This window comes from Propithecus coquereli, unplaced genomic scaffold (assembly GCF_000956105.1).
Source record: "Propithecus coquereli isolate 6110/MARCELLA unplaced genomic scaffold, Pcoq_1.0 Scaffold16, whole genome shotgun sequence".
NCBI classification, from domain to species: Eukaryota; Metazoa; Chordata; class Mammalia; order Primates; family Indriidae; genus Propithecus; species Propithecus coquereli.
In genome coordinates this window covers 10,921,079-10,936,958 of record NW_012140524.1, presented here as the reverse complement: position 1 = coordinate 10,936,958, position 15,880 = coordinate 10,921,079, and the positions used below count along the sequence as shown (strand labels likewise).

Here is a 15,880-nt window from a genome sequence, read left to right as displayed (position 1 = left end):
TATACATTTTTAGTTGTCCAATTAATTTCTTTCGATTTTTAGTAGAGACGGGGTCTCGCTCTTGCTCAGGCTGGTTTCGAACTCCTGAACTCAAACAATCCGCCCGCCTCGGCCTCCCAGAGAGCTAGGATTACAGGCGTGAGCCACTGCGCCCAGCCCAAATTTTTCTTAAAACAAAAGCCATGCTAATGGCAGCCATGGGTGAACAGGAAAGCTAAAGATAATAATGCTTTTGCTATCTGCTATGTACACACAGGTAGAGAAGTAGTCTCCTAAACTCAAGTAGCTAATGTAGATATAACTGCCACTCAGGATTTATGAAGTTGTAAATGAAAACTATAGCTCTCCACACCTTTCCTGTTAATTCCATGAAGGTTATCTAGTAATGTATGTGAAATGCGTTAACGTGTCCAAAATTTTAAGAATGTTTAAAAACATATCTGAAAACATGAATTTTATCCAAATTAAATTCAAAATGATTTTCATTGATGAATATTTTTTCCCTTAAAGTGAGATGGTTTAAAAGATTCTTAGTACAGATGGTAAAGTCACAGGCACAACATACAGGCAAAAATCCCATTATATCAACTTTCAGGGGAACCCAAGTTTTTCTGCTGACGTAAATTCTGGAATGGTAATTAGATTACAAGAAATCATATTCCTAGTGTCAAGGGCTCTGTAGAGAACATAAAAATGGGAGGGGGAAGAGATAAGAGCATTCTGGACACACACATACTGTCATTCTGACCCTCTTCTCTTCTATGTTTTCAGTCTTTTGCTATATTTGGTTGAAATGGATGATTTGAATGTTTAGGTAGGCCTTTTCGTGACAGTTGTTGGTATGTCTGCAAGGTGTGAGAGTAGCTGAAAGGGAACTAACTGCTGCTTGACGGAATATACAGCAAAAAACTGGGTACAGCTAAAGTCTCATCACTCTGCTTATTTCAGCTCTGCTCTTTTCAGCCTTGTCTAAAAGGCAAACAGTGCATACATCGACACTTTCGACATAAGGAAAGGAAGTCTAGAAAAATTAAATTGGCATTCCTTGTAATAATAGGATCTGAAAAGCAGTATTCTCAAGAGCCAACCTCTAGAAGAGAAATACCTGTGCTTTATAAAATGTACCCTTTTACAGGTATCTACCATGTTTCACCTTTTCCCTCCTAAATCCTGGTGCAGAATAGAACATGTGAAAGAAGATTCAGTAAGTGTGTGTAGTTTCCAAGTCAGACGTAATGAAAGCTATGGAACTGTGTCTTAAAAAAACTGACATGACACACAAAATCATGCACTGTATTAATTATTAGAAGAAAGAACATGAGCCTCACGGTGCTATTAAATTGAAAAAAACTTTGCATTATGAAAAGAAAAAAAGCTAGCAACACTTGCTAAAAGCTTAAATAAAACTTAAATGACCAAGATTAAAACTAGAAAAGCTTCCAACACAAGAAATAGGCTCTCACGCATGTTCAGAAACATACCCGCCTTCTACAGAACCTATGAGGCGATCCTCCCTTAGCAATGAAGTTTATTAAAAAAAAGAGAGAGAGAGAAATCATCTAAAAACTGTAACTATTCGTTTTCCTACTCAACAAATGTAACTAAATACTAAACTTATAATCAAAATAGTTGCATTATACTAAATAGCCACATTATTTATATTAATATGTAGAAATACAGAATCTGAATCTGTACATTTCTTATCCCTAAGAGATTAGCCAGTGACAAAGATAAACTCAGCAAATAAATATATTAATATACTAAAGAATTATTTTTAATGTAATAAAATTCTATTGAAATATTTTTTCTGTAAAAATTTCTACCATTTCTTTCCTTTCCTATATGATAACTTTAATGGAAAATAACATTAGCATTCAATAGGTATTTCCAAAAAGAATATTTCTTATAAAAGATTGGAGGACAAAACAAAAATAGCTATAAATTATTCCAAAGCAAAAGTAACTATGCATAAACAAATTACTTTGATATCTTGAATATATTCAAAATTGCAATATTACAGATATATGAAAAACAGTTTATAAAAGTACATACGTACATAGAAGCATAAAATAAAGTCATATTAAGTGTAAGAATAAAGAATGTATAGTGAATCTTACCCTCTGTTCCAATGCTGACTGAGTCTGTTGTCTTAAAAGAGCTTTAAATGGCCCCCCTTCTTTTCCAGCACTACCACTTCCCATTCCTACAGAACATCAGTACATAAATAACAACCAAAAAACAACTGTAGAAACAGAAAGTTTAATTGCATTCATTGTCACAAATATCATGAGTCAAAATATGATAAAATGATCCAAAACATTTAAAGCATTTGGGATGACAGCTAAGCACATATTTTACTCTGTTTTATTCACGAAGTTTCCTTTAGAAGCAAGATATCAAAGTCCTACTGACCATAGCTAGTTTTAGAATTAATTTGTTCTAAAAATTATAAGAAAAATTATGTTAGGTGGTAAAACTTTATATAATATTCCATTTTTTAAAATTGAATCTTCTAATAAAAAATAATCAAGATAACAATCACTATGCTAACTTAAGGATACTAAAAGAAATAAGAGAAATATTAAATATTTGATTAAATGTAAATATAGAAAGGAAAAGCACTAAGCTTTTCCCTTAAAATAAAGCTCCCTTAAAATAAAGCTCCCTTAAAATATTCCAAAATTCTCTAAAGAGCATGAAATTCAGGCAATTTTGAAATATAGTCAAATCTATTTTCTGATAACTTCCCATTTCTAAATACAACATCATGGCAAAACAGTATTATTTCATACTTGTCAACACTTATTTGCAAAAATAAATTTCTTTAAAAAGACTAAAAGTCACAGACATGTAATAATAGACACATCACAAATGTACATAGTTAAGGATGAAAGAATTACACTTCCCAAACTCTTAGATGTATTTTTGAAGGCTTAATTTTAAATTTCTTTCACTACCTTATTTTTTTGATTGTACCAATAGATCAACCACAGTCAAACAATTACGGAAAGCAGGGGAGAGATGAGAAGCCAGTGCTCTACATACTAGAGTTAATCCCACCCCTTTCAAAACTGAAGATGCATACAGTCAAATTTACTGCAATGACTTAAAAAGGAACTAATTTACTTTTACATTTTTAGCTGTTCTTGGATAAGGAAACAAAGGTTAGCATGTGTATAGTCCCATTCTATTCTTTAAAAACAAAAAGAAATTCATTTTTCTTATAGTAACCTGAACATTACTTTTTAGAGACTATACAATACTAAACATAGAAATGAAACTAAGATCTTTATATGAAGGATATTAAAAGCCATAAAATAAAATGTAAATTTGTAGTGATAAGCAAAATATCAGAAAATATAGAATAATTTGATAATTAATGCAACAGACAGAAAAAAATGGATAATGAAAGAATATCACCAAAATGAGACTTAAACTGATTTAAACAGAATAATTTACTAATGTAACCATATGGTTTAGCAACATGATGATACAGGTCCAATGTGAATGGAATTGGTATGAAGGGAAAGATAGTAAAACATCTAAAACAGAAACTCTCGTAATAAGAACCTAATAATTGTTGTAAATATCCAGATCTATGTCCTTAGACATAATTTTTTAATATATAAAGTCATTTAGAAGAATATACATAATTATTCATCAAGTAATCCTCAATTATATCCTTACGAAAATTCTAATTGTTTAACTCTCTACTGGTAAGAAAAATAATAGCAATACATCCTGTAGAAAATACCCAGTAATTCTTTAGTACGAAAAATAAAGGGATTAAAAAGCTGACATAATGTGTGATCCTACCAGAAGCAGCCAGGAACAGCTCTTCACTGAAAGAAACACTTTTCCTCAGAACTGGGCTGACAAGGCTAGAATGATGAGGGGTAAGGCTAGATTCCGAGAGGAGGAGACAGGACTTTTTAAGATGAAGGGAACCACAAGAGAGAGAGGGGGAGCTGGGAAACAGGTAAATCCTAGGTCCCTGTGGGTAAGGTGCTGTGGAGGAAAGTAGCAGAGAAAAGATGCAGATTCAGAAGATGATCAGAAAATGCAGGATAAGGAAAGCAATGATGAAGCAAAACAGTAAAAATGAATTTTAAAATGTATAGACAAATTACACTAAGCAAATGAAAACTCAGTAGCAAGACCATCTATCCAACATAATGTAAATAAAAGGTATAGTCTAATACTTAACAAAATCTTTACAAACTCTGCAATCATCAGAATTTTTTAAATTCACTAACTTAGGATTTTATGCCATTCTAATCACTTAACTGACTTCTTCAAAATACTTAAATTACCTGCCCTTTTTTGCTTAAGAATTTGTAAGGTTAAAATGTACCACATTTTCAAAATTTTAAAGCCAGAAACTTGTTGGCTCAAATATAAACACTTATTTAAAGTGGTGAAAGTATAGTACTTCAAATGTTACTAACTAAAAGATAGCATTTTTAAGTATTTTAATTGAATATCCATAAAAAACAATCAAATAGTACCAGATTAAGGGACAGATATCATTATTAATTTTAAATACATATTAACTTCTTTCTGTCCACCTTTGAGATGTATATTAATACTTTTCTTTTTCCTCTAAAATTTTTAATAATTTAATCTGAGTACCCTAAGGGTCAAACACCCTCAGGATCATGAAAACTATATGTGGTTAAAAGCCTGGAAGAAAAAAAAAAAAAGCCTGACTAAAAAAGTAACAATTAGCCTCAGTCAGTATCCTAACAGTAGCAATCTACAATTCCATTCTTATTAGTTGATTACTTAGGAAAAACATAAAAATAAAGCCTTGTAAAAATTAGAATCTACAGAAATAAATAAGAATTGTTTTAAAAGAGACCTACCAAAAAAACAGACAATAGCTTTAACTATAAACAGAAAAAAGATTATCAGTCTAAGTTTTATTAACTGTATTCTATTTTTGGTTTCCCAGTCCACATATAATAAATCAATTATAATCACCTTATCTCTTCCTACTATTTCTGATGACATTGATTTTGTATATAGGTAAATTAATAGGCAGAGAATCATGAAATACATGCTAAGATTCATGATAAAGCCAAGGGACTAAAAACTGCTAATATTGTATAAATAAGCTATTGACTCAGTGAATAACCATAATTAAAACAAAATAATTTATTTAGAGGCAGTTATAAATACAGAAATGTAGGACAATAATACCTCATTTATAAATGAATTTTTAAAAACTAAAAATGTGGAGCTAGAAGATAAAATACAAAGTTTTCACTGATAATACAATTGACTGCCTACTAGAAAGCTAAGGGAAGAGAAGTCTGGTTCAGTTAATTTATTACTTGACAATCTTCTTTAGGCTTGGTCTTTTGGTGAATTAAAGAAAAAGAAATAGACCAAGGAAATACTTTCAATTTTTTATCTCTAGTATGGTAAAGAAAAATAATAGATAAGAGTACTGAAAAATGGTCTGGAATATACAGTCAGTGGACCAAAGCCTCAAAAATATTTTTTAGGACAGGTACAGTGGCTCAAACCTATAATCCCAGCACCTTGGAAGGCCTAAGTGGAAGGATCCCTGGAGGCCAAGAGTTCAAGACCAGCCTGAGCAACATAGTGAGGCCCCGTTTCTACAAAAAACCTTTTTAAGTATCCAGGCATGGTGGCATGCTCCTGTAGTCCTAGCTACTTAGAAGGCTGAGGTGAGAGGATGCCAGGAGTTCAAGGCCATAGTGAGCTATGATCTCACCACTACACTGCTGCTGGGGTGACGGAGACTCTGTCTCTAAGTGTGTGTGTGTGTGTGTGTGTGTGTGTGTGTACTCTGTCTCTAAGTGTGTACTCTGTCTCTAAGTGTGTGTATTTTTTAAACGTATTCTTCAAATACCATCCTAAATTGTCATAAATTTTAAGGCCAGAGTCTCTTATTCTTTATTTAAAAAAATTTTTTTTCACTACAATTTGAATGGTTCAATTTTTATGGCATAAATAGCGTTGATGCCACATTCCAAAGTATCCATTACTATCAAATACTACATTATTTTTAGACATTACTCACAATTATGTATATGTAAAAATAAAGCTAGTATCTTCAAAGAAACTGGTGTATATGATTATCTTCTTTATATTTTGTGATTACATTTATAAAAATAGAAATTAAATCTACAGGCTTTTTTAAAATGCCCTTTCTTTAAAAGTAGCACTGGTTTGGAATTAAATTTCTTTTCATTGTTTTCACAAACTCTAGATTTATTTTATAAATTTCTTTTCTAACATAAAAATAAAGTTATTAAAAATGATAAATTAAAAATAACACAAATAAGAACTATGTTTTACGGAAAATTGCCAGACAAAAATACTATTTATAAAACTGCAAACCATTAACTTTTAAAATTTTTTATTTATTTGTAATTTTTCTTAAAAATAATAATTTCATGATTTAAATAATTCTATTTTGAGTAAGGAACTAATTTGATTTTTTATCAACTTTTTATCATAAAACATATTCCTAAAAACCCATAAAGATTATTCATCAAAATACAAATAGGAGAGGGAAAATTATAAATTAATAAATCAAGTAAATTCAAGAATAAGTAAACTAAAAATGCTATTTTCTAACCTAGAAAATAAGATTAGGAAAACCAAACATTTTAAATAATAAGTTAATAAGTAGATAAATAGATCTATGTTTTCCAATATAACCATTTCAGTGGTTCTTAAGATTTTTTTTTCCATGACAAAACCTTAAAATTAAATTCATAAATAGGCAGAAACAAATTCAAAAATGCTTATACTCCATGACGAATCTGATTGCTAGTTACTAGTGTTATTTTCTAATCAAATGTTTTAAGATATTATTCCTCCTTAATTTTAGCATGAAATGAGAAATGTTTACACGTAAAAATAAATCTTGGACTTGATACCTACACTATGATTAAATCAATAAAATATAGATCTCCAAACAAGATAATTTCTGAACTATACAAAATTTTCATATTCTAATTGCACTAATCGCAAATGATCAATATTCACATTATCTTTAACTTAAATGCCAAAAACAGGAGGAAAGATTTGGATGGAAGGCTAATAAGAAACAGAAACAAATTTTTAAGAAAGAAAAAACAAAAGGTGGGTGGAAGCGCCTTACCAGTTTTGGGTGTCAAACTCAAATCTGTGTCAGAAGAAGAGGATTGTCGACTGTAGGACTTGGAAGGTGAAAAGGAATAAGTTTGGTTTTTCAGAGGGGTTGAGGGTCCTGATGAGTGAGTATTGGGATTGGGATCTTCATTGAAGGGAATCCTGCCAGAAGAAGGTGGAGAAATATTAAGTAATCATGTGCCAAAGGGCTTGACGGGTGGCAGCATGATCCAAACACCAGAAATGTATTGGGGCAGGGCCAGCAGTCATTTCTTAAGTGTGGAGCTGGGAATGAGGCCAAAGACAATCAATTGCTGTTTAACCATTCATCATTCTCCAGATAAATATTATCTACATTGAAACAGTTAATAAGCCAAGTGAAAAAGCAAAAAAGCATGAAATGACAGACTAAGGAGTAAAAAATATTAAAAGGAGAAATAAAAAATAAGTATATGGCAAAATATTTTCAAATAAACAATGTTTTTTTAAGTTAGAAAAGAAAAAATGATAACTACAAATGGTGTGTGTAAATATTCATAATTGGTTTTATATTTGCACACACAGGTATCTTTGAAAGAAAAAAATGTTTCCTTATCCTCTAGCATCAAGAGTGCCACAGCTAAAAACACGGCAGAGAGAAAAATGAATACAGCTACACAGAAACATTGCATTTAATGCAGAATAGTTGCTTACCTGTTTTCCAACAGCTCTCTTCCACAGAACAAAACAGAACCTACTGTATGCAACAGGTTTTATACATAAAGTTAATAAGCAAACTGGAAGCTCTGGCAACTCTTTCATTTAGAATCTAATCACCAATTTTATTTCTAAACACAGAAATAATCACAAAAATACATACTGGAGAATTCTCCGCAAAATTCACAGTTACATATGAAAGATAAGGTTCTCAGAGGATCTGTGGAAGAGACTTTGGAAGCTGGAAGAACACTTTCACTTCCACATAGTTACAGCCTCTGTGGCGGCCAAATACAGTTCTTCACTGAAGCTGGACTGCGAGTAAGAAAAGGAGGAAGCAAAGACTTGTGGTACCTGCCTACGCTACCTGCCTGCCTGCCTTGGCAGCCACTCTGCCCGTGGCTTGCCTCTCCCCATCTCTGGAGTCTGAGCAGTCTCGTACCAGTATAGATGAGAGTGGGAACAGACACAGAGAAGTTCTGAGTAAGTCGTGAGCCAGTAGTAGTGTGAATTGGGCTGTTGTGAGTCGAGCGGCATCCATGGCTTGGAGGATGAACCAGCGGAGACCTGAGGGAATTTGTGGTCAAAGCGGAAGAAAAGAAAACAACACGTACAACAGATTGCAAAGTTATGTTAAAATAATTTCAAAAGAGCTTTAGTTAGGGTAGAGAACTTATTTTCTTTAAGCCCTAGCATGCAAAAAACAAGTTAAAATTAAAAAAGAAAAGCTAAAAATTAACTTGTTAGGACACAGTTATAAAGGATGGGATTAACAAATTAGGACTGTGAATAAGAAAAATAGCAAGCAGAACAGTCAATGGAATTAAATAAGAAAAAGACTGAGATTTGGATTTTAAGTTGCTTTAACACATTTGTTATTATTTTAATCACAATAGAACTTACTATATAGTATTTATGGGGGTGGGGAGGACATCCGTAAAACTGAAAAGTCAAATATAAAGTTCTCATATTACCTTTGAAACTGAGATATGAATTGCTGATATAATTAATTATATTTTTCTATAAAGAAAGTTTAACAACTGCTTCTGTCTAGCATCTCAAGATAGGGGTTCTCAAGAATATGAAAATGATAGCATAAAGAGAAATAAGTAAACTGAATGGAAGCAGATACACACATCCCATATTTTAACACACCAAACATGCGACTTAAACCCAGGTTATGCTGGAAATAAAACAAAGCCAGGGGACACTGCTTTTAAAAACACATTAACGAAGCAATGTAAATAATTTTGTCTGGCTCTCATACAGAATATATTATGTAAACTACATTGAGAATTAAAATTTCGTAAGATATTAACTTACATCCTACAACAGATCACATCTGTGTGTGGATATAGATATACTTAGATCAGATATACAAGTGTATAGTCACATATAACATTTAAAATTTTCAAGAATAAATCTGGCTAAAAGGATTACACTGAATAGAGTAAAAAGGTACATTACATAAATAAGAATCTTGAACTTCACATTAACAATTATTTCACTGTACAATGTCTTTGCTTACACACAATGAGGGAAATAGAATCATATATGAGAACACTCTGAAAAACAATCATATCCCCATTTTCTAGAATCCAAGTTAAAGGAAGGCCAAGAGCCCAACTTTTCCTGATCTTTTTTTCTTTTCTATTGCTATACTATTGACTGCCCAGACAACATTACCTCAACCATGATTTGTGAAGGTTTAAACATGAGCTATCATTAATTGACCATAATGGTCTTTCCTAGGGTCTATAGCCTACTTTCTGAAAATATTGCTAATTTTACAATAGGACAAATGTTTCTGCTTTTTGCTGCAATATAAATTAAAATAATTAAAATAAATGTTTATTAAAACTGATAAAAAGCAAACATCTCATTGGTGATCTATTTGTATACAAACGAGTGAGGTTTTGTTTTTGTTTATTTCTAGGCTGAAGTGAGAAAAAGTCTAAGAATTCTTAGACTGAAAAGTCTAAGAATCAGTGCTGTACACAGGAGAATTTATAGCTAAAGTCTCTTAAAAAGCACTTTTTTTAAGTAGAAAAGCAATAAATCATATTTCAAAGGACTTTCTACCAAGAGAGTTCAGCTAGAAAACATCAAAAGGATTTATATTGTGCATTACACTAAAAATATGAAAGGAAAAAAACGAACTAATAAAGTGGAAAACACCATTAACAGAAGTAAAATGAGTAAGATAAAATGAACATTGTAAAATGTTCAAATTATGACATCAAATTAAAATTCAAATACACTGGAGCATCACCATAATGTATTCTTGGGAGTTCTACTTGTATCAGTCTCCTTTCATGAAAGGCTGTCTCACAATAACACCCTTGTGGTATTTCTAATATTAAATCCATTCAGACAGGAATGTAATCTAAACTATCTTTTAGTAAGTTCCTATCTAGAATCAACAATGTTATGTGATAATTAAATACCACAATAGTTATAATCAGCTGAATCATAAAATAAGCTATGAAATAGCACTCAAATTGAATCGTTATCAAAAATACAATGAAGCTTATTGAAATAAAGCAGCCTGAGTACTGAGGGTTTTTTTTTTTTTTTTTAATAACTAGACTTCGGTAGTAATATGCTTTTCAGAAAATCCTAATGAAGCAACTTAAATCGGTCATGGTGTAAATGTTTGACAATTTAAGGCAAATGGCTAAAAGATTAGAAAAGGAGAAAACTTACACAATCCCAGGTTTACATTAATAGAACTCTTTCTGAACCCATGCAAACACATTCCCCTGCTATCCATATCTCATTCTAAGAAACCAACAGATGGGTATAGCTTTGTTTTTCTCTTTCTACTAAGTAACTACTTAAATTTGCTATTAAGTACTACTTAAATTTGCTATGCAAAGAGGGGAAAAAAAAAGATCTGCATCCCTCAAAAATCTATACCTGCAATCTGACTCGACCTATAGCAGCTAGCAATTCACATCCTTCTAGGAGATATTGTAAATGGAATGTAAAGCAAATTCACTCTTCAATTTATTTAAAACAATTATTTTATTTGTCAATGTGTTTCCAAACAAAATTAGGCAATATGTAATACTGTACTCCCTCTTGTGAATAAAATTTAATCCAAGTGACTAATAGCCAGCAGAAAGAAAATGACTAAACAAAAAGAAAAACGAAAATCTCATTTTAAGAAAGATCGTTAAAAAAAGAAACAAAAAACTTTTTTTAAAGACTATGATTAATTTATATTCAACCTCTCCTGACTGGGCTGAACTGGGAAACATTTTAGGTTTTCTGATTACAGAATTCTGACTCCTCGATTATCTAGAACAGGAGTCAGCAAACCTATAGACTGCAGGCCAAAACCATTCTGCCATCTGTTTTGTAAATAAACAAGTTTTATTTGAATACAGCCACACTCATTCCCTTGCATACTGTCCACACCTGTTTTCACACTATAATGGTAGAGTCATTAGTAGCTTCAGCAAAAACTAAATTATTTACCCATACCATCGGGTCATTTACAGAAAAAGTTTGCCAACCCTTGATCTAGAAGAATCTCTAGATCAATGGTCCTCAATGAGAGTACTACTGGCATTTAGGATGGAACAAGTCTTCCTGGTGTAAGGGTGTCCCTTACTGTGTAGGACACTCAGCATCTCTAGGCCCCAACAGGTCCTATCCCCCTAATCACTATCACAGAAAAATCTTGTTTCAAACATTCTGTGTTGACAGTACCACCACCATGTTGAGAATCTTGGCCTTTGCACACAACAATGACAAACACACAGGCCAAATTCAGACAACAGAAGTGTTTTGTTGAATCGCATATAGCTTTTAAAAAATGTTCAAGTCTAAATTCCTTCAGATCGGGGATCAGCAATCTCGTTTTTTTAATAAAGACAGAGACTGTATGGCCAGTATCTAAAATATTTATTATCTGGCCTTTTACAGAAAAAGTTTGCCTACTTCAACTTTACATAGACCCTAGTATTCCCTATTTAATTACACCCAATTATTTTACTTATATAAACTGCTTAGCCTCTGTAGACAATTGTGTTTGAGACTCCTGCACAAGTCAATCTTTCCTGCTTTCTACACTATGTTGCCAATAATAAGCATAATTGGATTATCTGGTAGAGGGTTTTAAGCATTCCTCAGAAAATAAGCAAAATTTCACATAATGCATGAATATGCATTTAATGCTTTTGATACAAAGTGTCTAAAGATTTGGAATAAATTTAATTTTATATTACTTAATTTGAGTTTCATATTAAGACAGTATAAATAAAACATTAGGAATATCTAAATATTTTTAAGTTTTAAAATTTGGCAGTCATCTCTAATAAGAAAAATCATCGTAGAAAATAGTGAGTGTTGAATAAGCCTACTAAAATGTTTCAAATCGAATGAAAATTCATAGGTAAAAGATAACAATCTCCATAAAAACAATTTAATTGATTCATACTTACTCCTTCATATCTTTAGATGGGGAACTACATGCAGGAAGGAATGTTGCTGGGCTACTTAATTTATCCAGAGTACACGCTGTTCCTATGGCTCGTACCACTAACCCAGACTCGCCCTCCAGATCAAAACACTGTAAGTACCCAACAACTGCATTTCCTCTCATTTCAAGTACTTTCAAGCCAATCTTTCTCTGCAGTTCACCTACAAAAAAACGAAGAAAACTCATTCTTGCTTCATATCTCTCTACAGTACATACTATAAAGCTGAATATGGTAGTGATAAAAAACAAGACAAAATATCACAGATTTTTAGAACATAAAGGGAACCTAAAAGATAATCTGGTTTAGCCTTTTACCTTCAGGAAGGTAAGATATTATTAGCTGCATTTTACAGATGTGGCAAGTTAGGTTCACTCATTCATGCATTCATTTACTAAACAATTTTTGGTTCTATATGCGCTGGTTCTCAGGGAAGAATTGTGAAAAGGCAACATTTGAACAGAAAGTATTAGAGAGAGAGGTAGGTGATTTGCCTAAGCTGACTACGAATAAATGCTAGAGGGAGGGAAACTAGAATCCAGTTTCCTGATGCTCAGGGCTCCTTCCACTACACCATTTCATGAACACATTTCCTTTTACCACCTAGTTAGAAACAAGCTCCTGATTCAGATTTCCACTTGTTTAAAAAGGGCAATGCACATGTGTGTTCAGGAGGGTGGGTCCAGGTGTAGGGAATTATTCACTTACAATTCACAGTCTTCGTTGTAAAATTTCAGATAGCATGTCAAAGAAAAGTGAAAAATTTTAAAGCAGTAACTCAATCAGTAATAAAGTTATTTTTTTTTAATACCTGACATTAGAGAAATGAGTCTCTGTCTGGCCTCATTTGATGCCCTGGGTGTGCGAATTCGATCAATCCATTGATATTCTGGGTCTTCATTGACCACAAGCTCTTCTACAAATCCATGAATTATCACAGCTCTATAGCACTTTGGAATAGATGTTGCTGTTAAAAAAATTATCTGTTATGCTTCTATTTATCAAAAGGTAAAATTCAATTTCTAGAAAATGTACCTCTAAGTTCTTATCTTTTAAATACATAAGAATGTCTTTTACTATGATCATCTCAATGTAATTATAATAACAATACTCCTAATCAGTCTTCTAAGATCCATTTTATTCTTAGAAATAATCATTTTCTTTCATGAGGGCTCTCACCTTTATCATGTAAGCATAGTAAATAAAAATTGTATTTTTATAATTTGAAAAATAGCTATAGACTACCTTAAATAGCATTCAATACCAAGTTTTAAAAAAATCAAAATTAAAATCAGCTAGATTATGGAAATAGGTAGAAAGCAAAAAATAAATAAATAAATCTTTAATTATTCAAAGCCCTTTGCAAAAGTACTTCTTACACTGCATACTATAACCTCAAAAATCAAACCATTACCTTTCTGACACAACTTGAGGAGTCACACAGCTCTGCAGTTTGTAATAATCCACAGTCATAGGCTGACTGGTTCAGTAGTCACTACACTACTTAATAAACTCATTTAATATGACTCATTAAAAAATAAAACTCATACAGTCTAAATACCATTGGATTTAAATAAAATATGTTCAGATTCAAAAAGGGGGTTGGGTGTGGTTGCTCACACTTGTAATACTAGCACTTTGAGAGGCTGAGGCGGGAGGACTGCTTAAGGCCAGCAGTTCGACACCAGCCTAAGTAAGAGTAAGACCCTGTCTCTACAAAAAATAGAAAAATTAGCTGGGATAGCCAGGCGTGGTGGCACATGCCTGAAGTCCCAGCTACTGGAGGGGTGGGGGGCTGCAGCAGGAGGATTGCTTGAGCCCAGGAGTTTGAGGTTGCACTGAGCTACGATGATACCACTGTACCCTAGCCTGGGCAACAGAGTGAGATTCTGTCTCAAAAAAAAGGAAAACCTGAGAACATCTATACCATCTATATCAAACTAGTCTCTTAAAAGAGACATTCATACATTGACGCTAACTCAACTACCTAGAGGTTTTCAATCTTACTAATAGAGGCTGGATGTGAGTCAACCAAACCTGCCCAGTTCAGACCCATGCATTTCATGGAATTCTCAGGGCTCCCTACCTGTAAAAGCCTGTGTAATCTGGGGTAGCATCACTGTGCTTAGCTACAATGGTCTACTCCTATCTTTCACTGTCCTGTAAGGTATCACTAGATTTTTCTAACAAAAATTTCCATAAACTTACTAAAATTAGATACCATTTTCTTTCAACTCAGATAAACAGTCTCAGAGCTACTGTAATTGTGTCTAGAAAACTGACAATTTTCCCTTCGGCATTTTAAAACCTTTTCTATTAGCCTTCTGAAATATTAATTTGATTTCCCATATTTAACAATTATCAAATTTTCTGTTAAATGAGTGATACAATGTATTTACTTACTGCAAAAGAATTTGACTCCACATGATGACTGCCTAAACCGATTTAAATCATTGAAGAGGTCTACTTTAACAACTACATTGATTTCTCCACGGATACCTATAAATTCAAAAGAAAATCAAGTTTCTACCTTAAGAAAATAATATACAATTAAATAATGAAGCAAATAAATGCCAATTAATGATTTTAAAATACAGACAATCCCTGTCTTAGAATGATTCAACTTATAATTTTTCAACTTTACAATGGTGCAAAACCATTTTGCTTTTCACTTTCAGTACAGTGTTCAATAAATTACAGGAGATATTCAATATTTTCTTATAAAATAGGCTTTGTGTTAGATAATTTTACCCAACTGTAGGCTAACGTATTAGTAAGTGTCCTGAGCACGTTTAAGGTTGGCTAGGCTAAGCTATGGTGTTTGGTAGATTAGGTGTATGAGATGCGTTTTCAACTTAATGATATTTTCAACTTAATATGGGTTTATCAGGACATAACCCCATCATAAGTCATGGAGCATCTGTAATATATCCATCATAATAGTAATGTTAACTTTGTTTCCTAATCATTTTCATTCTCAGTAGTTTTTTAATTGCATTTTCTAAAGCAGAACATGTATGAAGTAGAGAATGATTTTCATTTTTGCCACAAGTCTCCATTTATTTGAGCCAAACTAACCGGAATGGAGTCACACTTAAATTGATGATGATGATGATGATGATGATGGTGATAATATTTGCTGGGCACTGATACATAACATACTCAATGCTTTACATATCCCATCGATCCAAGAAGGTAATTTCTGTAGTAGTATCATCGTTTTACAAAAGAAGAGATTAATATTTAATTAATAAAAGTTAAATAATTTATGTAGTGTCAGTAGCTGATAAATGGCAGAGCCAGGATTAAAATTCAGATCTTTATGATCCCAGAGTAAATACTCTGAACAATTAATGCAAGAATCTGATTTAACAAAAAAGTTGTTTTATTCATTTCAATGTATACAAGTTAAAATGAGCTAACTAAAACATTCCAAGAATAACAGTTTTCAGAACACATTCTAATAAATAAGAATGATCCAGCCCTTATCTCTAAATATTTTCATTTGACTGTCCTGAATTCATGTCAAATTTATATTTATGGTGGAAGAACTAAGAAAAGTGACT

General features: G+C 32.3%; 1 protein-coding gene across 1 annotated transcript in view; it reads right to left on the bottom strand.

The window, feature by feature from the left end:
- C2CD5 (C2 calcium-dependent domain containing 5) overlaps positions 1-15,880 on the bottom strand; it is a 113,960-nt gene that overhangs the window by 62,551 nt on the left and 35,529 nt on the right. The window contains exons 4-8 of the mRNA XM_012640976.1: positions 14,718-14,813; positions 13,126-13,281; positions 12,279-12,477; positions 7,142-7,293; positions 2,118-2,203 (exon numbers count right to left, since the gene is read on the bottom strand). Of these exons, the coding sequence (XP_012496430.1) occupies positions 2,118-2,203; positions 7,142-7,293; positions 12,279-12,477; positions 13,126-13,281; positions 14,718-14,813 (689 nt within the window). The remainder of the gene's footprint in view (positions 1-2,117; positions 2,204-7,141; positions 7,294-12,278; positions 12,478-13,125; positions 13,282-14,717; positions 14,814-15,880) is intronic.